The 14459-nt window shown below is 43.2% G+C and overlaps 1 protein-coding gene across 4 annotated transcripts in view; it reads right to left on the bottom strand.

Moving 5' to 3' along the window:
- CRTC3 (CREB regulated transcription coactivator 3) overlaps nucleotides 1–14459 on the bottom strand; it is a 98713-nt gene that overhangs the window by 81400 nt on the left and 2854 nt on the right. For 2 of the 4 annotated variants that reach the window (XM_088024933.1, XM_088024932.1), the window contains exons 2-3: nucleotides 6893–6991; nucleotides 4116–4187 (exon numbers count right to left, since the gene is read on the bottom strand). In XM_088024933.1, coding sequence (XP_087881059.1) covers nucleotides 4116–4187; nucleotides 6893–6991 — 171 coding nt within the window. The remainder of the gene's footprint in view (nucleotides 1–4115; nucleotides 4188–6892; nucleotides 6992–14459) is intronic. The other 2 variants (XM_088024935.1, XM_088024934.1) reach the window with 1 other exon arrangement.

The following is a 14459-nucleotide window of genomic DNA, read 5'->3' as shown; positions in this document are numbered from 1 at the left end:
GTCCGCCTGAGAGTCTCTCTCCCTCTCCCTTTGCCCCTCCCCCACTTGTACTCTCCGTCTCTAAAAATAAATAAATAAACCTGTGAAAAAATTAATAAAAACAAAACAAAATCTTTAAAAAAAGAAAGTGAATGAGAGCATGTGTACATGTATACATATTTTTCTCAGGCAGGACTCACAGCTTCCATCAGATTTTCAAAGTGAAAGCAAACTTTTAGCTCTTCATATTCTCTCAGGCTGTATAGATTTTTTTTCACACAGTTCTTAAAAGTTTCTTTAGTAAAACAAATGTTTTATACACATACACATACATATTATTAAGCTATTACAAATGTGATCTTTTTTCCCTCTATATATTCTAACTTGCCATTGACAACATATGCAATAAGTTTTTAAAAGATGTAAATGTTTGATCAAGTGGCTGGATTTTTTTAAATTATTGATTACAATTTTTTAAATGATGTTTGAAATCAATTTCTCTTGTTTAATTTCCTGAGAATTTCTTTGGCCTAGTGCACGATCAATTTATACACACACACACACACACACACACACACACACACGCATCCTATGAATAAACAGTGAAAACAACCCAAATGTCCAATAATAAGGGGGCAGTTAAACTGTGGGACATCCGTGTGACAGGATATTGTTAAGTCACCGGAAATTATGCTTTTGAAGACCATTTAAACATATGGAAAAATGTTTATGACATGAAAAAATAAGATATGAAATTATACATGCAGTAAATATGATGCTGATTTTGTTAAAAATATTTATGGTCCCAGCAAAAACTACTGAAGGAAAAGAGCCAAAGGGGAGCCTGGGTGGCTCAGTCGGTTACGCATCTGCCTTTGGCCCAGGTCATGATTCCAGGGTCCTGGGACTGAGCCCCACGATTAGGCTCCTTGTTCAGCGGGGAGTCTGCTTCTCCCTCTCCCTCTGCTCCTCCCCCCTGCTTGTGCTCTCTCTCTCAAATAAACGGATAAACTCTTAAAAAAAAAAAAAAAAAAAAAGGAGAGAAAGAAAAGAGCCAAAATGTGAACAGGGATGTTACCTGTTTTCTGTGGATTTGGCAACTGTGTGGCACGATTCGAGTTTCATGTGCTGAAGTGACATAGCAACAAATCGTGAAACCTGCTCAATAAATGGTAGCTATTATCCATAGTACTTTCAGATTAATATTACTACTAATGTTTTCCATTTATTGGAATTTGACTCAGATTATCTTTTGCCAATCTTTTTTTTTTTTTTTTTTTTTAAGAATCTTATAAAAATTTGAAGGGAAAACCATAAAAATTGAACTAGGAGCCAGACTTGATTTTTAAGTTCTGGTTTTCTCACAAACTTACTGTGCAAACTCTGAGCCTCATTATACGCTCTCACGTTGGCAGCAGGCCCCAAGAAAATCACTGGCCTGGACCTGGCCCTCCCTGTTTTACTGCTGTGCGACACGGCTTTCTCCCTTTAGCTACCAGACTGTTCCCTGAATCAGAACTTATAAACCCTCAGTTATAAACAAGACGACACAATTTTGTTAAAATGTAGTAATCAGAAAGACAAAAAGTGTGATTAGATTTAGTGATAGAATTCAGAAGGACAAGGTAGGTTTCGTGGAGGCTCTGAAGGGTTATAACTACACCCAAATAGCCCTACACAGAGAGAAGCCGTCTGTCCGTCTCTCTGTAGCTGCCACACCACCCACAGGTGCCTTAGCTCTCAGGCAGGCTGGGACACGCTGCAGAACAGTCCACTCTCCCCCGTGTCCCCCCCCAAAAGACACAGCCCTAGCTTTCAGAGAAGATAATCCCGCTTCCTCTCTCGGCCTCCAGTGGACACATGCTGGGCCCTGCCTAGAGACTGGAGGCTGTAACCCCAGCCGCCCCTGACTGATGACCCACCCCTCATGGAGGATTATCAGAAGGCAGCCTGAAAAGCTCGCTTTGGGCTTACTCATCTGATAAGTCTCTGTTCTCTGTACAAGTGCCCAATGGGTGAGAGGAGAAGAATGTGCTTTGAGATCCTCCATCAGGATAGAAAATTGATCTTTAACCAATATTCAAACACTACTGTGGGCACCAAACTAATGTTGTAGTAAAGAGCAGTAAAATAATAAGATGTGAAAGCATTTGGTAAACTCCGAAGTGATCTATAAACATAAGAGAAAGAGGACTGTGTTTAAAAAGTAATTATAAGCAACTTCACCTGAATCACAATCTGTGCTTCTGTACCACGTTTATGGATTGGGAGACTCATTATCGTCGAGATGTCAATTCTCCCCAACCCGATCGACGGATTCCACGCAACCCCACCTAAAATCCCAGCAGGCTTTCTTTGTAGAAATCAACAAGCTGATTCTACAACTGTATGGATAAGTAAAGGAACTAAAGTAAGCCACACAACTTTAAAAAAGAACAAAGTTGGAGGACTCTCACTACCTGATTCCAAGCCTTCCTGTAAAGGTACAACACTCAAGATAGTTTGGTATTAGTAGGATCTCACTTAGATATGGAATCTTAAAGGGGAGGGGGGGCAGATGAAATGGGTTATGGGGGTTAAGAGGCACAAATTTCTAGGTATAAAATAAATAAGTCATGAGAATATAATGTGCAGCCTGGTGACTATACTTAATACACCGTATTGCCTATTTGAAGGTTGCTAAGAGAGTAAATCTTAAAAATTTCTCATTACAAGAAAAAAAATTTTTCGGTAACGGTATGGTGACAGACATTAACTAGTCTTATTGTGGTGATCATTTTGTAATACATACAAATATCGGATCATTATATTCCATGCCTGAAACTAATACACTGTTATATGTCAATTATACTTCTTAAAAACGTGTGGTATTAGGGGCACCTGGCTGGCTCAGTCAGAAGAGCATGCAACTCTTGATCTCGGGGCTGCGGGTTCAAGCCCCACGTTGGGTGTAGAGATTGCTCAAAAATAAAATCTTTAAAAAATAAATAAATAGGCAGATAGATAAAAAGTGGGGTATTAGCAAAATGAGAGACATGGAGATCAGTGGAACAGAAGATGGAGTCCAGAAACAGACCCACACATACATGGTCAAATGACTTTGAACAAATGTGAGAAGGCAATTCAATAAGCAGGAAAAGTCTCCTCACATATGGTGCTGGCACAATTCAACCTCCATATGCAAAGAGAGTGGTCCTCAATCCATACTTTGCACTACATAAAAAAAAACTTAACTTGAAATTTTCTAAGTGTACAACCTAAAACTATAAAACTTCCCAAAGAACACACAGGAAAAACATCTTTGTGACCTTGACTTAAGCAAATAAGTCTTAGATAAGACATGAAAGGCACAAATCATAAAACAACAAAATTTATGAACTTCACTGAAAGTAAAAACATCTGCTCTTCAAGACTTTGTTGAGAAAATGAGAAGATAAGCCACAGACAGGGAGAAAATATCTTGCAAAATACATATCTGATAAAGAAATGGCATCTGGGGCACCTGGGTGGCTCAGTCCATTGGGCGCCCGACTCTTGATTTTAGCTCAGATTTCGTGATCTCAGGGTCAGGAGATCTAGCCCTGCCTCGGGCTCCGTGCTGGAGCCTGCAGAAGATTCTCTCTCCCTCTCCCTCTGCCCCTCCCCCACATCCACAGCGCCGCTCACGCACATGCATGCTCACTCTCTAAGAAAAAAGAAGAAGAAAAAAAAAAAAAGAAATGGCATCCAAAAAAATACGAAGAACTCTCACACATAACAGGCAAATGAGCAACTCATTTAAAAACTGGACAAAAATTCTGAACAGACATCTCATCAAAGAAGAGATCAGGGTGGCAAATAATCACACAAGAAGATATTCAACATCATTAGTCATTAGGAAAATGCCAATTAAAACCTAGTAAGATAGCACTACACATGTACTAGAATAACAAAAATCTTTTAAACTGAGATACCACCGCCTCACACCCGTCAGGACGACTACTATCAAACCAACAGAGACACACAGACAGTGACAGGTGCTGGTGAGGTTGTGGACACACTGGCGCCCTCGTGCCCTGCTGGTGGGAGGCAGAAATCGGTGCAGACGCCACGGAAAACAGTACGGCCGTTACTTGAAATACTTAAAATAGAATTACCGTTATGACGCAGCGATGCCACTTCTGAGCATACACCCCAAAAGAACGGAGAGCTGGATCTCTAGGAGATATCTTCACACCCACGTTCGTAGCAGCATCATTCACAATAGCCAGGAGGTGGAAGTGACCAGGTGTCCACAATGGGCGAAAGGACAAACAAAATGTGGTCTCTATATACAATGGAATACTCTCTGCCTTAAATAAAAAGGAAATCTTGCCACACTCCATAATATGGGTGAGCCTTGAGGACACCATGCTAAGTGAAATGAGCCAGTCACAAGAAGACGATACTGTAGGATTCCACTTGCACGAAGTGCCTAGAGCAGTCAAATTCATAGAGCCAGAAAGTACAATTGTGGTCCTGGGGCCAAGGAGGAAGGAAGAGGGAATCAGCTGTTGTCTAATGGGTACAGAGTTTCAATTTTGTAAGATGAAAAAGTTGCACAACAATGTGAACATACTTAACAGCACTGAACCATAGACTTAAAAATGGTTAAGATGGTAAATATTATGTTGTGTTTTTTGCCAAAATTAAAAAAAAAAAAAAAAAAAACACCCTGAAATACTGGAGAGGAGTGTAGAATCACTGCAACTCTCTATACTGCTGATGGGAAAGTGAAACAGTACAGACACATTGTAAAACAGCCTGGCAGTTTCTTATAAAGTTAAAGATACACGCGTGCTGTATAATCCAGCCATTTCTCTATTAAGTATTTACATAAAAACTGTATGTGCGCGCCTGGGAGGCTCAGTCAATTAAGCGTCTGCCTTCGGCTCAGGTCATGATCTCAGGGTTCTGGGATCGAGCCCCACATCAGACTCCCTGCTCCGCGGGAAGCCTGCTTCTCCCTCTCCCACCCCCCTGCTCGTGTTCCCTCTCGCTGTGTCTCTCTCTCAAATAAATAAATAAAATCTTAAAAAAAAAAACTATATGGGAGTATCTTTATTCACAATTGCCAAAGCCTGGAAATGATCCAAATGTCCATCAACTGATGAATGGATAGAGAAATTACAGTACCCCCATACAATGGAATATTACTCAGCAATAAAAAAGAATGAACTACAGATAAATGCAATGCAGTGAGTTGAATCATGTTCCCCTGAAAAGATATGCTCGAATCCTAGCCCCCAGTACCTGTGAATGTGATCTTATTTAGAAACAAAATCTTGACAGAGGTAATTAACTTAAAATGAGGTCGTAGTGGATTAGAGTGGGCCCTTGATCCAATGAGTGGTGGCTTTAAAAGACAAGGGGGAGGGGCGCCTGGGTGGCTCAGTCGGTTAAGCATCTGCTTTCAGCTCGGGTCATGATCCCGGGATCTTGGGATCGAGCCCCACGTCGGGCTCCCTGCTCTGCGGGAAGCCTGCTTCTCCCTCTCCCTCTGCCAGCTGCTCTACCTATCTGTGCTCTCTCTCTCTCTCTCTCTCTATGTCTCTGTCAAGTAAATAAATAAAATCTTTAAAAAAAATTTTAAAAAACCCAACATATTCAAAGAAAGAATCCCGGGAAGGCCAATAGCTGTTAGTTCATCCCACCTCCCGCTGCAACAGGACAGGGGCAGGATGGTAAGTTCTATCTATATTCCTCTAAAGTTGACTACCAAGTACCACAAAATCAGGATCTCAAACACAGCACACCTTGGCAGTGCTCTGATTTCAGAAGCATGTAATCCAGCATAAAGCAGAGACCTGCTTTATCTGGATACTGAATGATCCAAGAGGCCAATGCAGAAGATCATCTGGTCTACCGAGGTAGGCCTCTGATATAGGCGGCAGGATAGTGAGATTCCAACACCAATGTAGGAAATTAAGACCCAGTATGACAGGGTACAAGTGTGTTCACATTGTGCTTTTTCTAATAACCGTTATATTTAAGAGCCCCTGTTAGCACTCTCAAACGGAAGTCTCTATTTTAAATAATACTTTTGCCTTATAGGACCATCATCAAACAAATACACCCAGCTTTCACAGCAAAGAAAGAAGATAGTGCTTTTAAAATGGACAGGCATCCAAATAAATCAACTTACATCTTGTCTTGAAGTTCCCAACTTCGACACCAAATCTTAAATTGTTTAATTAGAACTATGACAGGCTCCTAATTTTTCAGACTCGGATGTCTACTTCGGATCTTAACAACAGTATCCTATACCATTGTCTGAAATATCGATTCCACGTTATTTTGAACAAAGTTCTTCAATGCTATGAATGATTAAGGCACCGTGTGACACTGCACTAATGTAAATGCAAGAGACCCTATCTGGCCCTTAGATCTGCACCGTCCAATATGGTAGAAACCAACCACATGAAGGCAGGAAAATTGGCTAGTCTCAAGGGAGACGTGCGTACGTGTACAATATGCACCAGATTTCAGACTTAGTACAAATTTTAAAAAGAATGTGAAATATCTCATTTGTGTTTGTTATACTTATTATACATTGAAATGATAATATTTTGGATCTACAGGGTTAAATAATAATTTATTTAAATAATATTAAAATTAATCGCACCTGTTTGTCTTTGATGTGGCTGCTAGAGAAGTCTGGATTACATATGTGACTCACAGTATATTTCTCTTGGACAGTGCCGCCTTAGCCAGCCCATGAGATAATACTATGTCAGGCTACAGAAACTAGGAAAAAGAATGACGGGCTTCCCAGAAGAACACTGAACTGTATCTAGGCCCAGTTTATCCCTCAAGATCCAATCTTTCTAAGGACAATCGCCGCCTATCTTTTTATACTCGATTCAGACTGGAGGAAGGAAGTATCTGGAGGTACCTGGAACTCTGCTGCGCTGCTCCGCAGCTGGCTCACGTTCGGTAAGGACCCGCCATGATACTGCGTGAGGCGCAGTTGCTGAAGCTTCTGAAATTGGACCTGGAAACAAAGAGATTTCAAGATGGTTGAGAGATGACAGCAAAGATCTGAGGGAAGCACTGAAGTGCGGGTATTTTGTAGCAGAAAGGTTCAAGAGTGAAAGTCTTGGTTTCAGTTTCTTTTCTACCTAAAACCTTCAGGTTTCCAGTGCCTTCTGATTTTTGACTAGTCTATTTTTGGAAAGAATCTACCCATGTTCCAAATGTCCCATGCGCCATGATAGTGAGGTCTTTGCAAGGTCTTTGTGTGTAGGCGGGCACAACCTCTAACAGCAATAAAAGAGTCTCTTAAAGGAAAATAAAGCCATTCTCTAGGTCTCTAACACATTAACTGTTCTCCCTTCTCCTGTCCAGTCTCCGCTCACGTGTGTGTGTGTGTAATACCCGCATGGCAGTAGTCATAACTCAGGTATGATCCTGCGTGCTTACATCTTAACTCTTTCCTAGGATATTAATCATCTTTAATGGCTGTATTTCCTAAGAACACATTCCAAAGAGTGATTCCTGAGTCTCTGTGCGCGGGCCTTTCGACGGCTCTCAATACATAACGTCAAAATGCAGTCCCAGCGGGTATACATACGAAGTATGTATGAGAAAACAGTTTCACAAGAAAGCTCACTAACACTGAATATCATCCTTAATTGGGGCAAAGGAGGAGGCCAACTCAATAGGTATCAAATGGCATTCCACTGCTTTCATATGCCTTTCTTCTGGAAGTTCTTCCTTGCTTCGTTTTTCAAAAGGCAATAAACTGGTTACAGTTCTTATAAACCCCAAAGTGGTCCAATTTGGTCTTTAAGAGTTCTGTTTCTCAAACAATAAATTACCTCTGTGGTTATATAACCCTTGGCACTTATAATTCACGTGGGGAAGAAAGAGGCAATGGGAACCCTGAAGGCTTTCATCATTTGATCTTTTGTCTAATAGTAATAAAAAGCTACCAGATAGAAGCCCCTAAGATGAGCCAGATACTGTCCTCAGGCGCTTTGCCCAATTCATCGCTAACCCTCTCCACAACCATCAAGGGAGACCATATCATCCTGCTTTTACAGACCTAGAGACCCAGACTTAAGGAAGCTCAATATTTGCCCAAGGTCACACAGCTAGAGGAGGCCAAGCTATGGCTACCTCAAAACCCACATTCTTGGGTGCCTGGGTGCCTCAGGTGGTTAAGTATTTGACTCCTGGTTTTGGCTCAGGTTCTAATCTCAGGGTTGTCAGATCATCTCCACACTGGGCATGGAGCCTGCTTAAGATTCTCCCTCTCCCTCTCCCCACCCCTTCCCTCTCTTAAACACACACACACACACACACACACACACACACACACACACACACACACAACACACACACATTCTTATATCTGCCATGGTCCTTTTCTTTGCTCCATTTCTCTCTCTCTCTTTTTTAGGATTTATTTATTTATTTGAGAGAGGGAACACAAGCAGGGAGGGAGGAGGGGCAGAGGGAGAGGGAGAAGCAGACCCCCCACTGAGCAGGGACCCCCCCCCAACATGGGGCTCGATCCCAGGACCCCAGGATCATGACCTGAGCCAAAGGCAGAGGCTTAACCGACTGAGCCACCCAGGCACGCCCACCCCCACTTCTCTCTCAAAGATCATACTATTTACAAGCTCAGAGAAAAATGAAGTTTGGTTGATCAAAAGCATTGCTGGGCCTATGAAGCTCTCTGGTTTTGTTCAGTCTTTACATTATGAAAAATTTCAAATATATACAAAATAAAGATGAATACAATGAAACCCCATCTAATAGCTTCCAGCTTCCACGATGATCTTATGTCCAGTCTTGACTCATCTTTACCCCCTGACTACCCATGGCACCCCACTGAAAGAAATCCAGACATTGTATCATTCCATATTTCAATATGCATCTCCAAAAGATAAGAGCCTACATCTGGCTGGAAGTTTTAAAGGCATACAAAACCCCTTGGCAGCCTTAACTTCCTTGTACCCGCAGTATTTGATTTCCCAAACACACTGCACTGGGAGGCAGCTATAATCTATTCATCAGAACCCAGATCCAAGAGTCAAATATGAGGAGGACATAGTTAGCCTTTTCCATCTATCAGCTGAATTATAACAATAAAGTGTCAGCTTTTGATCTTAACATTTTCAAAGCACTTACCAGAAGCATTTGACTATCCGTCCTTGAAATTCTCTAGACAAAATTCTTGGCCCCCTTGATCTCAAGCCTTTGATTCCTTCTTCCATCAATCCATCCATTTATTCACTTATACAAAAACTTTTAACTGTGTGTGTTAGGTACTGTGCCAAGCACTGCCTTGCTAAGATGAATACATGCCAAGGTTCCTGCCTTCAGAGCATTCCCACAAAGGCTTGAACTTGTTCCCAAAAGCCTTGACACTTCAACCAAGCTAAGTTTCTAAATCTAGCTAGACACCTGCCTTCACCTGAGCCTAAGGCCCTCCCACAACCTCCCATACCTGCTCTCCCTCCCAAAGTGCCTGTTCTAGAGTCTTCAGAGACTGCTGAGTTATGGGGGAAAGAGGACTGCATTCGGAACTGGAAGACCTGACTGTGTGCCTTGAAGCTCCCACGCGGTTGGGGAAATTATTCTGCCATCTACTTCACAAAGACAACGTAAGGATTAAAAGAGAGAACAGATATGACAGTGGGGTGTAAAATGGAAAGCTCTGCACAACTTCTCAAAGTATCATCATCATTGTTGATATTCTCAGCTACCTCCTAAACCCCTGAGTAACCGGGATATATTCCTCTTTTGAAATCTAGAATCGATGAACTAGAAAGAACTTTAGAGACTGTCTTCAACGCCGTCATGCTTCCTGAGGATGAAAATGGGCACCGAAGAATGAGTAGCCAAAGGCGGAGGTCACAGGTTGGCAGGTCAGGGGCCATGTTTAGAGAATTCTGTTTGACCCACATGATACTGACCCACTCAATGCTTTACACTTCCATTTTGAATTGGAAGACTGTATAAAAACCTGGATCTCCAACTTCTCTTGACAGAAAGATAAGGCAACAATGCGTGGAACTGAGAAGCAGCTGTCCCCCTGCACAGGGCTTGAGGCATCATTTGTCCAAGACCTCACTGCGCCCTACTATTCCTCCACCATGGCCTGAGATCAGCTACTACTTACTCATTCCTGGCTCCTCCACTCCTTTTCCCTACATGCCTCACCTTGAAACTTAAGTTAGCAACCTCCAGCTTGCAGCCACACACTTTAGGGGAACGTCCTTCAATGTCTATATGAAATGAGAGCCACGCCTCACTAATTCCCTTTTTAAAAAGTCTCACAGCAGCCAATCCCAAACAAAAATCTCAGCAGACCTTTTTACAGAAACTGACAAGATAATCCTAAAATTTACAGATCTGCAAAAGACTAACCTACAATAGTCAAAGCAATTTTTAAAAGGAGCAAAGTTGGGGCGCCTGGGTGGCTCAGTTGTTAAGTGTCTGCCTTCGGCTCAGGTCATGATCCCAGGGTCTTGGGATCAAGCCCCGCATCGGGCTCCATGCTCAGCGGGGAGCCTGCTTGTCCCTCTCCCACTCCCCCTGCTTGTGTTCCCTCTCTGTGTCTCTGTCAAATAAATAAAATCTTTAAAAATAAATAAATAAAATAAAAAACTAAAAAGAGCAAAGTTGGAAGGCTGTTACCTTGTTTCCAGACTTACTATAAAGCTACAATAATTCAAGCATGTGCTACTGTCAGAGAGATGTAGGGATCAATAAAACAGAAGAGAGAGTCCAAAAACAGACCCACACAGTATCTGGCCAGTGGATTTTTGACAAAAGTACCATAGCAATTCAATGAGGAAAGTGTTTTCAACAGATGCTGCTGGTATAAGCAGATATCCTTGGGGGGCGGGGGGGCGATTAAGGCAGTGGGGCACAGAGACATTCAAGGGGACAGCCACATTCAAACCCCAGCTCTGCCGCTAATCAGCCATGCAACTGCACCTCTCAAGCCTCAGTTTGCTCATCTGCAAAATGAAGAATAACCTAGATACACATTCCCTAGGGTCATTGCGAAAAACCACAGGAGATAATGAATGTAAAGGAGTCAGCACAGGACCTGGCAAAGAGACTGCACTCACTATTTAGCCCAAATCCAGTATGTCTAGTCTTTTCTCCTCTCTCTCTCTAAGACTTTATTTGTCAGAGAGAGAGAGAGAGAGAGCACACAAGCAGGGGGAGGGGCAGAGGGAGAAGCAGGCTCCCAGCTGAACAAGGAGCCCAACGTGGGACTCGATCCCAGGACCCCGAGATCATGACCTGAGCCGAAGGCAGACGCTTAACGACTGAGCCACCAGGAGCCCCTGTGTGTCAGCTTTTTTTTTTTTTAATATTTTATTTATTTATTTGATAGAGAGAGACACAGCGAGAGAGGGAACACAAGCAGGGCGAGTGGGAGAGGGAAAAGCACGCTTCCCGCGGAGCAGGGAGCCTGATGCGGGGCTCGATCCCAGGACCCCGAGATCATGACCTGAGCCAAAGGCAGACGCTCAACCGACTGAGCCACCCAGGCGCCCCTCTTTTCTCCTCTCTCCTCTCCTCACTGCTACAGAACACATCTAATATCTGTTTGTTTTAATATAAAAATGATTCTCCCCAAATATTCAAGCTAAATTAATACTCCAGGCTGATGTGCCGTGTTTACCCCGTGGTTTCTGAAAACTACAAGTTGTCCTTCAAAGTTGAACTTCTGGAACAAGCTCCCGATCCAGTCTCTCTTTCCTTCCGTTTGGTCCTGGATACCTCACAACCTCCCTTCCAACCACCTCACTGTGAACACAGGGGCTCTCACCCAGAATACCAATGGCCTCCACTTGACTAAACCAAAGGACACGTCCTTATCATGTCAGACTGAGTCGACAGCACTGGGCTCGGCTGCTTGACATGCTCTCCTTTCCCTCTCTGGTTGCTCTTTGGTCTTTTTTGCTGGCTCCCTTCCTCCACCTCCCCTTTACATGGTGGGGCTCCCTGGGCTTCTCTTGGTCTCTCCACATTTCACTCTATAGCAGGGCTCAAAAACTCAAAGGTCTGCAGGTGCCAAGTGCAGAAGAGAAGTGAAGTAGCTGGAGTCATTGTGAGGAACACCACAGGGAGCAGTGGTCGGGACTGTGGCAAACTGAACACATATATGCACTTTGCAATGGGGGAAGCCACTATGGGAGCTCCCGGCAACTGCTGTCATGCAGAAATGTAGTGAGTGTTGTTAGATGATTTCATTTTTCAAAAGAAGCCAGAATCCAAACTTTAGTATAAAATCCCAATATTCACTGTTGGTCCTAATTAAAAAAAAAAAAAAAAAGCATCCAGGTACACACGCACCCTACACCCCCACAAGGACCAAATTAGAATTCAGGTCACCAATTTGCAAGATGTGTTCTAGGAATTCTTCTTAGGCAGCACAACTATACACCAAAGGTTCCCACATTTCTATCACTAGTCTAGACTTGCCTCCTTATTTGGAGATCCTTATATGGCTTCAGGGCCATATGAACAATGGCCTGCTGGACCATCTCTACCTCAGTGCCCTGCAGTCTCCTGACACTGAGGCATCTGCTCCCCGCCCCCCGCCCGCTGCCCCCACCAGCGCTCCCCCTCTTAACGGAGGAAACCTTGAATGGCTCAAGTCTGAAAGCCAGGCAACACGCATTCACCAAGTTTGGTCATTTCTAGCTCCTACGTATTGATCTGCTACCACCCCAGTGTCAAGGCGATCATCACATCTCCTGAACCACTATCTCGACCTCCCTCCCCCCTCAGGCTTTTCTGCCACCTTCCCCTCAGTTCTATCCACCACTCTGGAGCTACAGGCATCCTTTTAAAATGCAAACCTCCCCTACTTCAACCCCTTCATGACTCTCCATTGTCCTTAGGATCAAGTCCCAAATCTCCTGTCTCTACAATCTGATCCCTGTGAACTGCCTCAACTCAAATCACCCTCTTTGTCCCTTTGCTGAACCTCATACCCTCAAAGGGCTTCCCTACCCTCACTAATCCTTTAGGCCACTAGAAGAGGTGAGGACTCCCTACCATTCATTTCCAGAGCTACATGCTTCCCCTTTTGTAATATTCATTAAAATGTGTCCTTAACTTGTCAAAAGAATATCTTCTCCATTAAATCCTAAAATCCACAAGGAGACTGTGTTTTGCCTGCTCACTATTATAATCCCCAATGTCCATCCTAAACCTCTGGCACACACTGGGGACTCAGTAAGTATTGGATGAACAAATTGCTAAGACCTCTGAAGCAAGACACCATGACTTCACCTCCCCCCCCCCCCACAGACCCCATTAACCACAGTGGGTACTCCAGGACTGACAAATGAATGAATGAACAAAGGAACAGCCTCTTTCCAGGCACGCCTGCCTCTACTTTTTCACCCTTCTTACCATCCCAGGTACACCATTAAGTAACCCCGCTAGCATTCTCTTCTCAAAATATTCCCACTGCTTCCTAATGAGGCTGAACCCTGAAGCTAGAGTGAAAAATTCCACATAATCTAGTCTATCCCACCTACCAGGCAAATAGGATTTAACTCGAACTCTAAGGACTGGCTCTGATTATGTAGAGAACGCCTTGGAGCCCAGCACAGGCTCAGAGAGGAAAGAATATCTAGATTGATTATCGATGTCTGTCACGGGCTGATAATGGAAAGTCAGTATATCTGCCGTCCAGTGACCAATAATGAACTAGCTGGAGGTGCCTGGGTGGCTCAGTGCTTAAGCATCTAACTCTTGATTTCAACTCAGGTCATGATCTCAGGGTTGTGAGACTGACTCCACACTGGGCACAGAGCCTGCTTAGGATTCTCTCTCTCCCTCTCCCCTGGCTCTCATAATTAATTAATTAATAAAAAATAAGTAAATATAATGAGCTGGACAGATTCTTCTCCATCTGGGATCTTTGGACGCTTGGACGTTTACAGACATATGCCTGGGAATCTAAGAGTTCTCTATGAGAAGTGTTTAGTTTTGTAAATTTCATTATGAAAATAATCCTTAAAATTTTTATTTTTTTTTAAGATTTTATTTATTTATTTGACAGAGAGAGACAGCGAGAGAGGGAACACAAGTAGGGAGAGTGGGAGAGGGAGAAGCAGGCTCCCTGCTCAGACCTGAGCCAAAGGCAGCCGCTTAGCTGACTGAGCCACCCGGGTGCCCCAAATCCTTAAAGTTTTTAAATAAGCAAATACAACTCGGCAAATGCAGTGTTCTCATTTGCCTTTGTGTTTATAGATACATTGGACCCTGGGGTGCCCGGCCGGCTCAGTCAGAAGAGCATGCAACTCTTGATCTCGGGGTCGTGAGTTCAAGACCCAGGTGGACGTAGAGATTACTTTCAAAAATAAAATTAAAAATACATTACAAAATATAAACACAGTGGACCAAAGTAGTATTACTTTACCTGCAACTGGTAGCACAGAAAGAACACAGGAGGAATTAACACGTAAATGATG

This window comes from Eumetopias jubatus, unplaced genomic scaffold (assembly GCF_037043125.1).
Source record: "Eumetopias jubatus isolate StellerSeaLion01/CBP00866 unplaced genomic scaffold, mEumJub1_p1.0 scaffold_7, whole genome shotgun sequence".
Classification (NCBI taxonomy): Eukaryota; Metazoa; Chordata; class Mammalia; order Carnivora; family Otariidae; genus Eumetopias; species Eumetopias jubatus.
This window is presented reverse-complemented; position numbering and strand designations above follow the sequence as displayed.